Source organism: Anomaloglossus baeobatrachus, chromosome 8 (genome assembly GCF_048569485.1).
Source record: "Anomaloglossus baeobatrachus isolate aAnoBae1 chromosome 8, aAnoBae1.hap1, whole genome shotgun sequence".
Taxonomy (NCBI): domain Eukaryota; kingdom Metazoa; phylum Chordata; class Amphibia; order Anura; family Aromobatidae; genus Anomaloglossus; species Anomaloglossus baeobatrachus.
This window is the reverse complement of record NC_134360.1, coordinates 192,429,758-192,445,464: the sequence shown is the minus strand read 5'-3', so window position 1 is coordinate 192,445,464 and position 15,707 is coordinate 192,429,758. Positions and strand designations below refer to the sequence as shown.

The window sequence follows — 15,707 nt, the reverse complement described above, 5'->3', positions numbered from 1 at the left end:
ATGATGAAAATAGTGACTATTGACCTGACACAGTTATTCAGTGATAAAGTAGGTCTTAAAATGCACTGTGTATTAATTCTATAATTTCTAGAAATGTACATGTATGTCATGACGTCATTGAGGACGTCATGACCTCACTTGTCCATGTAGTTAGTATAAAAAAACTTTGTATAAAAATTGTTATATGAAAATATATAGTATAAAAAAATGCAAACTCGTCTTCTGTAACCTACAGCTTTGAAATAGGGAAATATTTCTTATTTTTAGTGCGATGGCTGTCATCGTCTTATGACGTCATAGTTAGGACCTTTGTGGTGATCAATTTTTGGAATATACCCACATATAGTAAACAAAAAAAAAACAAAAAAAAACATAACGCTTTCTTGGAATTTGTTCCGGGTCAAACCTTATTTTGACTGGACTACAGAGTTTGTAGGGGAGTTTTCAGCACTGGAGTGGTGCTTTAAAGCTACAGTTTTTGGCCTCTGCAGTGTTCACTTTTTAACAATGCTGCTCCCTTCCCGCGGCGCTATCTTGTGACTAACGTCTGACTGGAGGTCAAAAGTTCCGTCACAAGCTTGCAATACAAGTACTGTATATGAGATATGATTGAGCCCCTTGGGCCCCTATGGATGTGTGTGAGAGGCCCCCCCGGCCGGTAATTTCACTAATCATATCGGCACATTGCCGATATGATTAGTGACAATCCCATTCCCTCTGGAGCGGCAAGCAGGGAGAGCGATCTGCCTGCTGTCACTGTCAGTGCCGCGCGGCTCTGACTCATCTGCGCAGCGACACTGCAGGAGGAGGCAGTCTCAGAGGGATGACTGCTTCCTTCCTGTGCAGGTGCTGGCAGCATCGCGCTGCGGAGGACGGACCGGCGTCACCCCACTGGCTGCAGCAACACGTGAGTATAGAAGGCGGGGGCCCTGGGGGAGGGTGCGGGGGCCCGGGGAGCGAGCAGGGTCACCTGGAATCAGCTGACAGTGATAGTGACAGCGGTGACGCTGGCTTTTTACTACCCGGCCGGCTAAACTATCAGCTGATGCAGTCAGGAGACTTTATCAGCTGATTACCGCCGAGTCCTGCATCCATCGGTCTGACAGGAGCCTGCACAGAAGTGTGTGGGGTTTTTTTCTTTTTTTTTTGCACTGATGCATCAGATGATTGTATAAACGGCTTTTATACAATCAGCTGCTGTGTCATGGAATTCACATCCTTGATCCTGACACATCATCTGATCGCTCTGCCTTCTAGCAAACGATCAGATGATATTGGATCCGGATTGGACGGCGAGGGACCCTGACCCAGGATTACTGCGGAGGGGGGTTCTTTATTTCAATAAAGATGGAGTCACTAATTGTGTTGTGTTTTATTTCTAATAAAAATATTTTTCTGTGTTGTGTTTTTTTTTATCTTTACTAGAAATTCATGGTGGCCATGTCTAATATTGGCGTGACACCATGAATTTCGGGCCAGCTGATAATATACAGCTAGCCCTAACCCCATTATTACCCAGTGAGCCACCCGGCATCAGGGCAGCTGGAAGAGTTGGATACAGCGCCAGAAGATGGCGCTTCTATGAAAGCGCCATTTTCTGGGGTGGCTGCGGACTGCAATTCGCAGAGGGGGTGCCCAGAAAGCTTGGGCACCTTGCACTGCGGATTCCAATCCCCAGCTGCCTAGTTGTACCTGGCTGGACTCAAAAATATGGCGAAGCCCACATCATTTTTTTTTTTAATTATTTAATGAAATTCATGAAATAAAAAAAAAAAAAAAAAAAAAAAGGGCTTCCCTATATTTTTGGTTCACAGTCGGGTACAAATAGGCAGCTGGGGGTTGGGGGCAGCCCATAGCTGCCTGCTGTACCTGGCTAGCATACAAAAATATGGCGAAGCCCACGTTATTTTTTTGGAGGGCAAAAAACTCCTGCATACAGTCCTGGATGGAGCATGCTGAGCCTTGTAGTTCTGCAGCTGTCTGCTCTCCTGCATACACTAGTGGAGAATGAAGAACATATTGAAGGAAATGACATCAGATTTTTTTTTCAACAATCTTTAATGGCATTGTTCACTGATAAAAAACGCATAAAAAAAGCAGTGAGCAAAAAATGAAGCCAAAAACGTGGTCGGGTGCATTTTTGTGTGTTTTTCTGCGGCCAAAAACGCACAAAAAACACCTAGTGCGCACATACCGGGTGCATTTTTGTGTGTTTTTCTGCGGCCAAAAACGCACAAAAAACACCTAGTGCGCACATACCCTTAGTGTGCAGGGAGCTGCGGAGGATGGAAGACAGAGGAGAGGCCACCGGTGCTTGGAGCAGGTAAGCGCACAGTGAGCCGAAGATGCAGGGAGAGGGGCCACATAAGATGGCAGCTATATGTGGCTATATGGGGAGAGGAGCCACATAAGATGGCAGCTATATGTGGCTATATGGGGAGAGGAGCCACATAAGATGGGAGCTATATGTGGCTATATGGGGAGAGGGGCCACATTAAGATGGCAGCTATATGTGGCTATATGGGGAGAGGGGCCGCATTAAGATGGCAGCTATATGTGGCTATATGGGGAGAGGGGCCGCATTAAGATGGCAGCTATATGTGGCTATATGGGGAGAGGGGCCGCATAAGATGGGAGCTATATGGGAAAAGGAGCACATGGGATGTGATCTGCTGGGGAAAGAGGCCATAATGGGATGGGATCTGCAGGGGAAAGAGGCCATAATGGGATGAGATCTGCAGGGGAAAAGAGGCCATAATGGGATGGGATCTGTATGGGGAAAGAGGCCATAATGGGATGGGATGTGTAGGGGGAAAGGAGCCACATGGGATGGGATGTGTAGGGGAAAAGAGGCCATAATGGGATGAGATCTGCATGGGGAAGGTCGTCCATTCCTATTTTAGCAGGGCTCCTTTAGTAATAATTTTTAAAAAAACTGTAGAAAAATCATTTAATACAATAAGAGTGACAGTGACTGGAACAACTGGTGCTGGACAGGCGAGTGCAGGTATTGGAGGGGAAGGAGATTTTACTTTAAAATTACTTGTATTTTTTGGTTGAGGAAATTGCGTGAAAATGGGTGTGGCTAAGAGAATGGATGTGGTTACAGAATGGGTGTGGTTTTCAAATGGGCGGGGTTTACAGAGAACCTGTTAAAAATTTGAATCCCACCCCTGCTATATACAGTACGGTAACTGCATGGTGCTGGTGGGCCCCAAGATTGATTTTTCCTGGTGGGCCCCAGGTACTCCAGTCCGCCGCTGGTGATGCTGGTTGGAGATGAAAAAAGTTGGCCGGATCATGAAGGGAAAAAAAAAACAAAAAAAAACAAAAAAACCAAGCAGGCAGTTTCTACTAGAGATGTGCAGACCCGTGCAAGTTCGGTTGGTGCAGCCAGGCTCTTGATAAAGTTCAGTTTGGGTCCTGGACTTGACCTGAACCCCAACTGAAGACATTAACTGGGTAGTTTGGGTCTCCGCCCATACGCAGCTAGCCATACATGCACAGAAAACATCCAGGGGAGGGTGGACAGGGTTTCTCCATTTTATTGCCCCGATCCCCTTGACTGACGCGTGTTCACATATAAGTATACACAGTTAAAAGGGAGAGATCATTCAATCTAGGAGGAGAGGGGGTGGGAAGAAGCCAACATTTAAAAGTTTAAAAGGCCAAGAAATAGCTTAATATCTTCAGAAAAATAACCCTAAGATGGCTGCAATGACAGAGCCGCACTCCGATTTATGCCGCCCGTGGTTCAGGCTACATGAATCAGCTGTAAAAGTTTCCTTTAAGTGACTGAAGCCATACTGAAATGTCAAAGCTATAGGTGACACAGTATTGAAAGGCAGCCGCAAGGAGCCTCTGCACGTTACAGTCTCCACTTAGATAGGAGGTATGTGGGAGGTGCCAGGAGTTGCACATCACCAATGGTTGAGAAAATCCCTTTTAAATACTTGCTAAAAGTCTTCTAAAGCAAATGGTCAATATTTATTTTAATAATCACCATTTAGTTAAACGCTCAGTCTTGGTAGCTCGTGATTACATACTTCAGCTGCTGCAAGACCGACATGGTGACCTTTCTATCTTTACCCCTTGGTCAGTTATTCTTCACATTTGAGAAATACAGACTAATTGGGGTAAGTTGTCAAAAGCCAGACAATTAATGTGAATTACATAATCTTTATAGACAAGTTGTGGTTTTAATAAGACACTAAAGTGACAAATCGTGTATGGCCATAAGTTCCAGTATGCGGGTAATTATAGTGTTTTTCGTATAGAACCTTTCACACATTTTACGCCGCATACAACTAGGAGGGGTAAAAGTTTTCTAGAATTGGATTGGCAGGCCTAATCGCTAGATGGCACGTAAAGCTTAAGAATGTGACCTGTAATAAAGAAGGAATCAAAATCAGAAAGTGGGATTAAGAGTTGAATTGGGGGTCATCTGTGTATACTGTAAAGTCAATTACTGCCAAAATGGACATGAAGCGTAAAGGCTGGTATCATCTGGATGTTACTTTTCCAGCACCAACTAATTATGTACAGAGTGAGAAAATCACTTGAGAATAGATCAAGACATAGTAACAGCTCTTAGAGATGACATAACAAATGACTCTTCATTCATACATTGATATATATTTTTTTTTTTTCTTTTTGTCAAACAAACTTGTGGTCCTTAAGACAAATACCAGACCTCCAATAGTATAAGCTACAATAGTAAGGCCAGGTACACATATCCGACTTTTCGGCGGTTTGATGGATGCTGCGCATGCCAGTACAGTGTATACAGTACACTGGCAGTGCAACAAGTGCTGGTCACATGTTGTCATGTGACCGGAGCATGTGACCCGGACGTTGCGGCGCAGCCACTGTAGTGTATCATACTGTACTGGCGTGCGCCGCATCCGTCAAACTGGCGAAAAGCCGGATATGGGTTCCCGGCCTAACCAGGCCTGTACTCCATAGAGAGTCCCATAAGTGATGCAAGGAGGTAAAAGATCACTGCAAAATGTGTCTCACAGTTTAGATCAGAGTGAAACTTTGATATCTCCATCATCTGGAACCAGGACTGGGATCTTATCGAACGCGATTCACCAATAGATCACAAAGTCACACGATGGCAGTACAGCATGTGTCATAATAAAGCCTCATTCAGGTTATATACGATTTTTCCATGCATGAGAAAAATGGACAGAGTTTTTTGGATCACACTTTGATCAGCGTGTGGTCCGAGTGTCATCATTAGTTTTTCTCGTATGGTTTCTCCACCTTCTGCATTTTGACAGTCAGTCAAAATGGGACTGCACTAACCCAAAGAATTCAATTAGCTCTTCAGATTTAAAACAAAAAAAACCCCAAAAAACACAAACCACAATCAAAAAATGTGGTTAGTCTCCACGATTTTCTCAGGACCGCACGGTCGATGACAAATTATGGACATGTGAATGGCCCCATACACTAATCACAGGTATGACTGCTAGCCGTGAAAACTATAGATAGATCTAGTACGCAGAGAGAAAAAAAAAAAAAAAAAAAAAAAAAAAAAAACACACACACACTCCAGGTGAGTCCTTAGGCCATGTGCGCACTTTGCGTTCAATTCCGCAGCGTGTAAGTCACTGCCTGTGCGTCTCAGAATGCAGCCGAAAAAGCTGCGTTCTGAGACACATTCGGCAGAACGCAATGTGCGCACATTCCTGGAGAATTCATGCGTTCGGGATGCTTTCTCTGCCATAGACAGAGTGGGAAAAAGCATCCAGAACGCACATTTTTGACAGTGTAGTCCGACTCGGCTCTGCAACATCCCCATAGACTTGCAGCAGAGCCGAGTGGGACCGCACTGTCAAAAAGAGTATGGCTGGCTGCAAGACACTGCCGCGTGATCAGAATGAACTTCACTCGACTTCATTGTGATTACGCGGCTACATCGGAAGCTGACAGAAGCGGCAGTAGTACACCGCCGCTCCTGTCAGCTCCATGCAGCAAGAAGTGAGTAGCGCGATCAGCTGTGCTGTCACTGAGGTTACTCGCGGCCATCACTTTCAGGTGGGGGACTGCAGCTGTGGCCGCGAGTAACCTGAGTGAAAGCACAGCTGATCACCCGACTCACTGCAGTCACTCAGGGGATTTGCGATCAAAGGTGAGTCTTTCACGTGTGAGAGAGAGAGAGAAAGAGGGAGAAAGAGAGAGAAAGAGAGAGAAAGAGAGAGAAAGAGAGAGAAAGAGAGAGAAAGAGAGAGAAAGAGAGAGAAAGAGAGAGAAAGAGAGAGAAAGAGAGAGAAAGAGAGAGAAAGAGAGAGAAAGAGAGAGAAAGAGAGAGAAAGAGAGAGAAAGAGAGAGAAAGAGAGAGAAAGAGAGAGAAAGAGAGAGAAAGAGAGAGAAAGAGAGAGAAAGAGAGAGAAAGAGAGAGAAAGAGAGAGAAAGAGAGAGAAAGAGAGAGAAAGAGAGAGAAAGAGAGAGAAAGAGAGAGAAAGAGAAAAGACCTGCCTTTGTTATGTTAACAAAAACATGCGGATCGCAACAATAATGCAATGCAAGCGCACTGCTTCACATTTTGGCAGTGATTTTCTACAACTCATTGATTTCAATGGGTGTAGAACGAAGCCAAAATGGCAAAAACAATTGACATGTTGCTTCTTCAAATGCATGGGTTTTTGACAAATTTTTGACAATCAAAACGCTATGTTTCAAAAAGCATAGTGCGCACAGATTTTGCATGATTCTCATAGACTTTGCTGGGGAATCAGAATGCATGCACTTTGTCAATGACACAGTGCAGTTGTAAACGCAGCCAAAACGCAGAAAAAAAAAAAAACGCAAAAAAGAAGCAGCATGTCACTTCTTTTCTGCAGGTACCTGCGTTTTTGCCATAGATAATGGTAAAAAACCGCAGGGACCAACCCGCGGCAAAATTGCAGGTGCGTTTTTAACGCGTTTGACGCGGGTGCGGAATTCTGCCAGAGGGTGCGGATTTTTCTTAAGAAAAGAAAATTTCCCAGTGCGCACAGGGCCTTATTTAGCAAAACTTTTAAACAGAAAACAGGCCTTTAGGCCCAGTCACACACAACGACTTACCAGCGATCCCGACAATAATACGACCGGATAAGGATCGCTGGTAAGATGTCACACAGTCAGACATTACCAACGATGCAGTAACGATGAGTGACCTGTGTAACGATCTCGGCGGGCGTTGGGACCCTGTCACACAGCAGCTAGTGTGACAATTCATACCTCGAAAAGGGGCGTAGCACTTGCAGTCGTCAACGAGGTTGTTAGAAGGTCGTTCGTAGGAGTCAAACACAGCAATGCGTCCTGCCCCAGCAGGTCATCCCCTTTGAAGAAAATGGTCCGGACCCTTCAGCAACGACTAGCGATCTCACAGCAGGGGCCTGATCGCTGGTAGGTGTCACACAACGAGATCGCTGGCGAGATCATTGCTACGTCACAGAAACTGACTCAGCAACGATCTCGTTAGTGATCTCGTTGTGTGTGATGGGGCCTTTTCTGCCAATATCAAACAATCAGAAATGTAAGCTCCCTTGCCTTAAAGATTGTTAAAACTATTACATAAAACTTTTACATTGTGTACATGCCACTGTTCTCCTGAATCTTGCAACGGTTTTCTTTTTGCTCCAGCTCTACCATTTGGCCTCCGGCCTCGTTAACCAAATAAGTGCAGACCTGAACACTACATGGGTATGTTTGCTAAAAGAGGACTAAAAAGACTAGATTTGTTTACCGAGAAAATGGAGCTAATCTTCAGGTGTGGAGAGGGACAGAAAAAAAAAAATAAAAAAAAAAAAATGCATCACCAGATTCAGGAGAACAGCAGCATTTACAGCAGGTAGAATATAAATGAATGTATGTCAGGGAATTAGGATGGATCTTATCACTGCCCTTCTCTGGCTCTATTAAGCCAGGACCATCTAAGAAAGGGGTGGAGGGAAAGCAAGCAAGTGGAGGGTGCACTAAAATGTTTGGCCACGCCATGATGCACCGAGTGCCTGTACTTTAATCGTTCGGTGCTGACAAGATGCCCTATAAATGCCTTGCACCTCATTTACTAGGTGTTTGAGACACCTCTGACTTAACAAGAGGGTGTGGAATCTAGAGTGAAGGGGTGGGTTTTCTGGAAAATGGAACACTGCCAAAATTTGTGTATGATCTAAGTGAAGTGTAATGAAGAATAGTGTAAAGTAGACAGCCTAAAAATTCACCAATTTTATCAAACATGACTGGGGGTAAGGTAGGAACCCCTGGAGCTTGGTATACTGCCTGCGGAAAAGCTTTGTGTCATTATACTGGTAGTGGGGGCTCTGGGTATCACAACTGTGAGGGGGTGGGAGCTAAATGTAGCTCTCATGGTATGAAAGTTTGGGGACCTCTGGTCTAACAAAGGAAAGAAAGGGAAGTGCATGACAACAAAATTAAAAAAAGACCACTAAAAAGTGAGAATCTTGTTGCATACCCCAACCACCTTAGGCTGTTATACACATATATAGCTACATATAACAAGGCATTACTTTTTTTTTTCTCTAAAATTCATTTAAAAAGGAAACACTTTGCAATTCAATTATTGAAATCGGCAGTGAATCCACATCATTTCTGCACACAAATCTGAACGGCTTGGTATGAATTTTCCTACTGTGTATTTCATATATGGCTATACCCCCCATAGCCGTTATAGAAAGAAAACCCATGTTCAAGAAAAGTCAATCTGCATTCTGGCACCTTACAGATGCCCTAATATTAATATAGAAATACAGTGGAACCTTGGTTTACGAGCATAATCCGTTCTGGGAGTGCGCTTGTAAACCAAGTTACTCGTCTAGCAAAGCAAGATTTCCCATAGGAAACAATGGAAGCTCAGACAATTCGTCCCACAACTTGTTCCATCTCCCATCCTGGTCCCCTACTGTGCATGTGTGGAATGGCACAAACACACACATTATGCTCACCTTACCTTCCGTTCCATCGCTGGCCTCCCGGTTCTTGTAGTCCGCCGGTACAGCATGTGTATCTGGTAACCATCGCGACCGACGTCGGAACTTTTGCTGCCAGAGCGCTGACGTCAAAGGCAGAACCGCTTGCCTCTGATTGGTCAGCGCGCTGTCTTTGAGTAGCGGCTGACAGCGGAAGTTCCTCCCTCGTCGCAATGGTTACCCGATACACATCCTGTACCAGCGAACTACAAGAACCATGAGGCCGGCGATGGAATGGAATGGAATGGAATGGAATGGAATGGAATGGAAGGAAGGAAGGAAGGAAGGAAGGAAGGAAGGAAGGAAGGTATGTATGTATGTATGTATGTGTCAGAACGCAGTTAAAATACAGAACCGTGCTTCCTGGGTCCTTCAGAGCCCAGAAGGAGGGCCTATTACAGTTTTGTCTAACGGCAGCAAGGGCAGTGATACCCAGACATTGACGATCAATGGATGTTCCGTCCTTGGGGGAGTGGCAGCAGGAATTTTCATATATCCTTCATATGGAGGATCTGTCAGCAGAAGCGGAAGGCAATACGGAAAGGTTCCTGAAAATATGGACGCCATGGATATTATATAAGGATACTAATGATTATCGAACCCTTTTTGACACCTGTCTCTCCTAGCTTTCCTTCCCTTCCCCTTGGCCATTCTTGTGCACCCTTCTAATACTACCCTTCTTTTCTTCAGTTTTACTCTTTCTTACCTCGTTCTTACTTTTTGCTTTTCTTTTGATCAAAAAATTAAAGTTTGGAAGTGCATATAACCTCAGTGGGGTATTAGAATTTTTTCAATGTAAAGGTGTGGACACAGAACAGATTCCCCACATGATGTGAAAAACTGATTTACAACAACTGATGTATAAGTATTCCTTCTGTTTCAAATGTAAGAATATATAGTAGTTTTAGCTACAATAAGTTGTTAGTTAATATAGGGCATAATTGTGGCAATAATATGAGGAATACAGGATGAAAATCAATCTAAAGCCAGCTTTACACCTTACAATTAGGTATGCGATCTCGTATGCGATGTGACACGCCCAGGTCGCATATGCGATTGAATGAGATCGCACGTAGGTCGTTCATTTGCTGTCACACGTGCGTTAGTAGTCTATGTTAAATTGATCAATTTTGTGTGCGATCCTTTAGATCATGTGTTCTGTGACGCATGCATTGGGCACCTTTTTTTTTTTTTTTTTTTTTTTATTTATTGACTTGACAAGCGTGTGTAATGTGTAGGGATGCGTTTTTACTATGTCATCTGCCGTTCAGCTCTGCTACATGGCCGCTGACAGCAGACACAGACAGCCATGTAGCAGCGGTGAATGGCAGATGACAGCAGACACAGACAGAGCCGCACTGTCAGAATGAACTCGGGTGAACTTCACCCGACTTCATTGTCATGCTGCGGCTCTGTCTGTGTCGCTAAATCCTAGATTAATCATGTCAGGCGTCTATGAGACACCCTCCATGATTAATCTGTAAATTACAGTAAATAAACACACGCCCGAAAAAATCCTTTATTAGGAATAAAAAACACTAACATATACCCTGGTTCACCACTTTAATCAGCCCCAAAAAGCCCTCCATGTCCGGCGTACTCCAGGATGGTCCAGCGTCGCTTCCAGCGCTGCTGCATGGAGGTGACCGGAGCTGCAGAATACACCGCCGCTCCGGTCACCTCCACACAGCTAATGAAGACAGCCGCGCGATCAGCTAATCTGTCACTGAGGTTACCCGCTGTCACTGGATCCAGCGGTGGATGCAGCGGGTGACCTCAGTGACAGCTCAGCTGATCGCGCTACTCACCGCCGCTCCGGTCACCTCCACGCAGCAACTGAGGAGAGTAGCGCGATCAGCTGAGCTGTCACTGAGGTTACCCGCGGCCACCGTTGCATCCACCACTGGATCCAGTGACAGCAGGTAACCTCAGTGACAGCTCAGCTGATCGCACGGCTGTCTTCATTAGCTGCGTGGAGGTGACCGGAGCGGCGGTGTATTCTGCAGCTCCTGTCACCTCCATGCAGCAGCGCTGGAAGCGACGCTGGAGCATCCTGGAGTACGCCGGACATGGAGGGCTTTTTGGGGCTGATTAAAGTGGTGAACCAGGGTATATGTTTGTGTTTTTTATTTCAAATAAATGATTTTTTTCGGGTGTGTGTGTTTATTTACTGTAATTTACAGATTAATCATGGAGGGTGTCTCATAGACGCTTAACATGATTAATCTAGGACTTATTGGCAGCCATGGGCTGCCAATAACTCCTTATTACCCCGATTTGCCAACGCACCAGGGCAAATCGGGAAGAGCCGGGTACAGTCCCAGAACTGTCGCATCTAATGTATGCGGCAATTCTGGGCGGCTGTTGGCTGATATTGTTAGGCTGGGGGGCTCCCCATAACGTGGAGCTCCCCATCCTGAGAATACCAGCCTTCAGCCGTATGGCTTTATCTGGCTGGTTTTAAAATTGGGGGGGACCGCACGCAGTTTTTTTAATTATTTAATTATTTATTTCACTACACAGTATAGACACGCCCACCGGCTGCTGTGATTGGGTGCAGTGTGACACCTGTCACTCAGCGTGGGGGCGTGTCTCACTGTAACCAATCATAGGCACCGGTGGGCGGGGTAAGCAGGGAATAAGAGATTGTTTAATGGGCGGCCGGCTTTTTCAAAACAGTAAAAGCCGCCGGAGCAGTGTGAACGCCGTGCAGCGCCGCGCCGGTGATCGGGGATCGGTGAGTATATGAGAGAGGGGGTAAGAGGGATAGACTGACATGGACAGAGAGTGAGGGACAGAGATATTGACGGACTGACAGAGATTAGTGAATGACAGACATTGTGAGGCGCTTCAGAACGCAGCTTTTCAGCTGCGCTCTGAAGCGGACCTTTTTTAAGCTGCGGTGCAGAGCGCACACCTGCACACATAGCCTCAGACACCAAAATCGTATGAGGGATGTCACACGTTACAAGTGACTAGTTTCGTACTACCAAACGTCCAATGTATGAGGAATAAACGACGTGTATGCGATCACCGTATTTGCGTTCAATATCGATCGCACGTAGGTTTCACACGCAAATACGTCACGAACGATGCCGGATGTGCGTCACTTACAACTTGACCCCGACGACGGATTGAAAGATCTATTGAAGCGTGTAAAGCAGGCTTAAGTCTTTAACAAGATGTATACGTCATGTTGATGATACTGATGATCTTTTTCTCTTTCTGTTCTTTGTCTTTTTGTTGTGAATTATTTAATAAAGAAAGATTATACATACAATACAGAACCGGAAGTGTGTGCGGTGAGTACTTGCTCGTACGGCAAAGCTTATTTACAGCAAGCTTTGCTCATATAGCGAAATGCTCGCAAACCAGCTAACGGTTCCACTGTATTTAACACACCATACTGGCCAGCACCTGGGGGAGGGGGGGGGGTGTATTCTAGAAATCATAGTTTTTAAAAACAAATTCCAGACAAGTGTAATAGCGCAGTCGACCACCCAAAATAGTCAATCGTCGGGTGACCAACAACTTTTATGTGATCCATTGACGGTCGAAATTGGTCCTACTTTGGCCCATCCGAATGCACAATTAGAATCTCATTTGTCAAGCATTTAATCAAGTATCAGTAAACATAGGTATCAGTAATAGAAGTGACATAATTACACCCTTACTGGGAGGTTCAGCTTTGCAGCATCTACAGGCTGTTGAAATGGCCAGGAAAAGTTGTGCTTCCATAACGCCTTTAACACCACCTTCTCCAGGTACTGAAGCTGGTTAGTGAGACGCCCGCTTTTCTTGCGATTAATGTGCTCTGGTGGAGGCGGATTCACGATTGATAAGTGCAGCTGTCTACTTGACATAATGGAGCAAAGCAGTTTACTTCTACGGCAAACATTCCCCTGAAAAGAAAAAAAAAAAAAAGTTTATACGGGGTAAAAGTTTTTTAAACCGCAAAAAAAAAAAAAAAAAAATCGAGACCTCCTCAAACATGTCGACGCTTAGGCTAGGCTAAGTTCCCATAATGCACATTTTTTGATGTGTGTGTGTGTGTGTATATGTCAGCAAAAAAATCCCATGTGTTTTAGAGTGCTGCCAAAATGCAAGACGATTAAGATATATCATGCACAAACTGCAGTAATGTCAATTTTTACTGCAGATATACCGTGGGTATGGAAAGTATTCAGACCCTTTTCATTTTCACTGTTTCATTGCAGCCATTTGGTAATTCAAAAAAGTTCATTTTTTTTCTCATTAATGTACCCCTCTGCACCCCATTTTGACAGAAGAAAAAAAAATAAAATTCGAAAAGTAGACATTTTTGCAAATTTTTGAATCAAGAAAAATTAAAATATCACATGGTCATAAGTATTCAGACCCTTTGCTCAGTATTGAGAAAATGCACCTTTTCAGTTAGTTCAGCCATATGACTTCTTGGGAATGATACAACAAGTTTTTCACACCTGGATTTGGGGATCCTCTACCATTCTTCCTTGCAGATCCTCTCCAGTTCCGTCAGGTTGGATGGTGAGCATTGGTGGACAGCCATTTTCAGGTCTCTCCAGAGATGCTCAATTGGGTTTAGGTCAGGGCTCTGGCTGGGCCGGTCAAGAATGGTCACAGAGTTGTTCTGAAGCCACTCCTTTGTTATTTTAGTTGTGTGTTTAGGGTCATTGTCTTGTTGGAAGGTGAACCTTCGGCCAAGTCTGAGGTCTAGAGCATCCTGGAAGAGGTTTTCTTCCAGGACATATCTGTACTTGGCTGCATTCATCTTTCATTCAATTGCAACCAACCAGTCGTCCTGTCCCTGCAGCAGAAAAAAAAACAACACACCCATAGCATGATGCTGCCACCACCATGTTTCACTGTTGGGATTGTATTGGGCAGGTGATGAGCAGTGCCTGGTTTTCCCAAATACCGCTTAGAATTATCACCAAAAAGTTCCATTTTCGTCTCACCAGACCAGAGAATCTTATTTCTCATAGCCTGGGAGTCCTTCATGTGTTGTTGTTTTTTTTTTGCATACTCTATGAGGGCTTTCATAGGTCTTGCACTGAGGAGAGGCTTCCGTCGGCCACTCTGCCATAAAGGCTTGACTGGTGGAGGGCTGCGGTGATAGTTGACTTTGTAGAACTTTCTCCTATCTCCCTACTGCAGCTCTGGAGCTCAGCCACAGTGATCTTGTGGTTCTTCTTTACCCCTCTCACCAAGGCTCTTCTCCCATGATTGCTCAGTTTGGCTGGACGGCCAGGTCTAGGAAGAGTTCTGGTGGTCCCAAACTTCTTCCATTTAAGGATTATGGAGGCCACTGTGCTCTCAGGAACCTTGAGTAATACAGAATTTTTTTTTTGTAACCTTGGCCAGATCTGTGCCTTGCCATTATTCTGTCTCTGAGCTCCTTGGGCAGTTCCTTTGACCTCTTGATTCTCATTTGGTCTGACATGCACTGTGAGCTGTGAGGTCTTATATAGACAGGTGTGCGCCTTTCCAAATCAAGTCCTATCAATTTAATAAAAACACAGCTGGACTCCAATGAAGGACTATAACCATCTCAAGGAATGGACAGCATGTGACTTAAATATGCGTGTCTGAGCAATTGGTCTGAATAGTTATGACCATGTGATATTTCAGTTTTTCTTCATTAAAAAAATTTGAAAAAATGTCTACATTTCTGGGTCGGGTTTCTGTCAAGCTGGGGTGTAGAGGGCACATTAATGTGAAAAAAATGAACTCTTTTTGAATTTACTATATGGCTGCAATGAAAGACAGAGTGAAAAATTTAAAGGGTCTGAATACTTTCTGCATCCACTGTAAGTGCAAATTTCACCCTTTTCCAATGCTGTATGGCTAATAGAGGCAGATAATGTGGCTGAAGTGATGCCCATAAGACTGAGGAAATGGGAGGGTCGGTGACAATTAGGTGCAGACACAGTTTAATACAATGGGGGAACAGAGGCTCCGTGGGGAACATGTGGTCAGTGCATCAGTTTCAGCCCAGCAGTTGCAAGGACTTCACTGGATCGTGCCTATTGTAGGGAGTCTTAATTTAAACAATGAACAGAGTTTTGGATTTTTTGCATCACACTGTGTGGGGAGGGCATTATATACTGTGTGGAAGGCTGTCAGTTAATATACTTGGAGAGCATCATGTGACATTGTAGTGTGTATCATACAGGGAGCCGCATCATACTGCGTGGGGGCATAACATTGTGTAAAGTGCACTGTGGAGACAATGGGTGTGGTAGGGACATCATACTGTGAGGGGGAGCAGTTACTGTGGAGGTACTTTTAGCATCATACAGAGTGGGTGGGTTGTGACAGCATTGGGTGACTGGGGACATTGTGTGTGTTTTTTGGAGGGGAAGGGGGGGGGGGGAATACTGTGTGATGACCCCAGTCAGCCTTGCACCCTCAATATGATTCTAAGTCCGAACTGGGCAAAAACCTAAAAAAAACATCACTATGGGTAGATAAGGTATGCACACCAGTGACTATGTAAGGGGAATACATGAAATAGCAGAAACTGCTGTGTGAATACTGACTTGAAAAATCCAATAGCTATATGCAAGAGTGAATATGTGAAAAATGGAACCTGCATTACTGCCATGAACATATGAATCAAGAGAAATTATCTTGCATATAGCTATTGGATTTTTCATGTCAGTATTCACACAGCAGTTTCTGCTATTTCATGTATTCCTCTTACATAGTCACTGGTGTGCATAC

General features: G+C 44.6%; 1 protein-coding gene across 2 annotated transcripts in view; it reads right to left on the bottom strand.

The window, feature by feature from the left end:
* BRDT (bromodomain testis associated) overlaps positions 1–15,707 on the bottom strand; it is a 212,624-nt gene that overhangs the window by 185,298 nt on the left and 11,619 nt on the right. For both annotated transcript variants that reach the window (XM_075322321.1, XM_075322320.1), the window contains exon 2: positions 12,656–12,883. In XM_075322321.1, coding sequence (XP_075178436.1) covers positions 12,656–12,844 — 189 coding nt within the window. In that variant the 5' untranslated portion in view covers positions 12,845–12,883. The remainder of the gene's footprint in view (positions 1–12,655; positions 12,884–15,707) is intronic.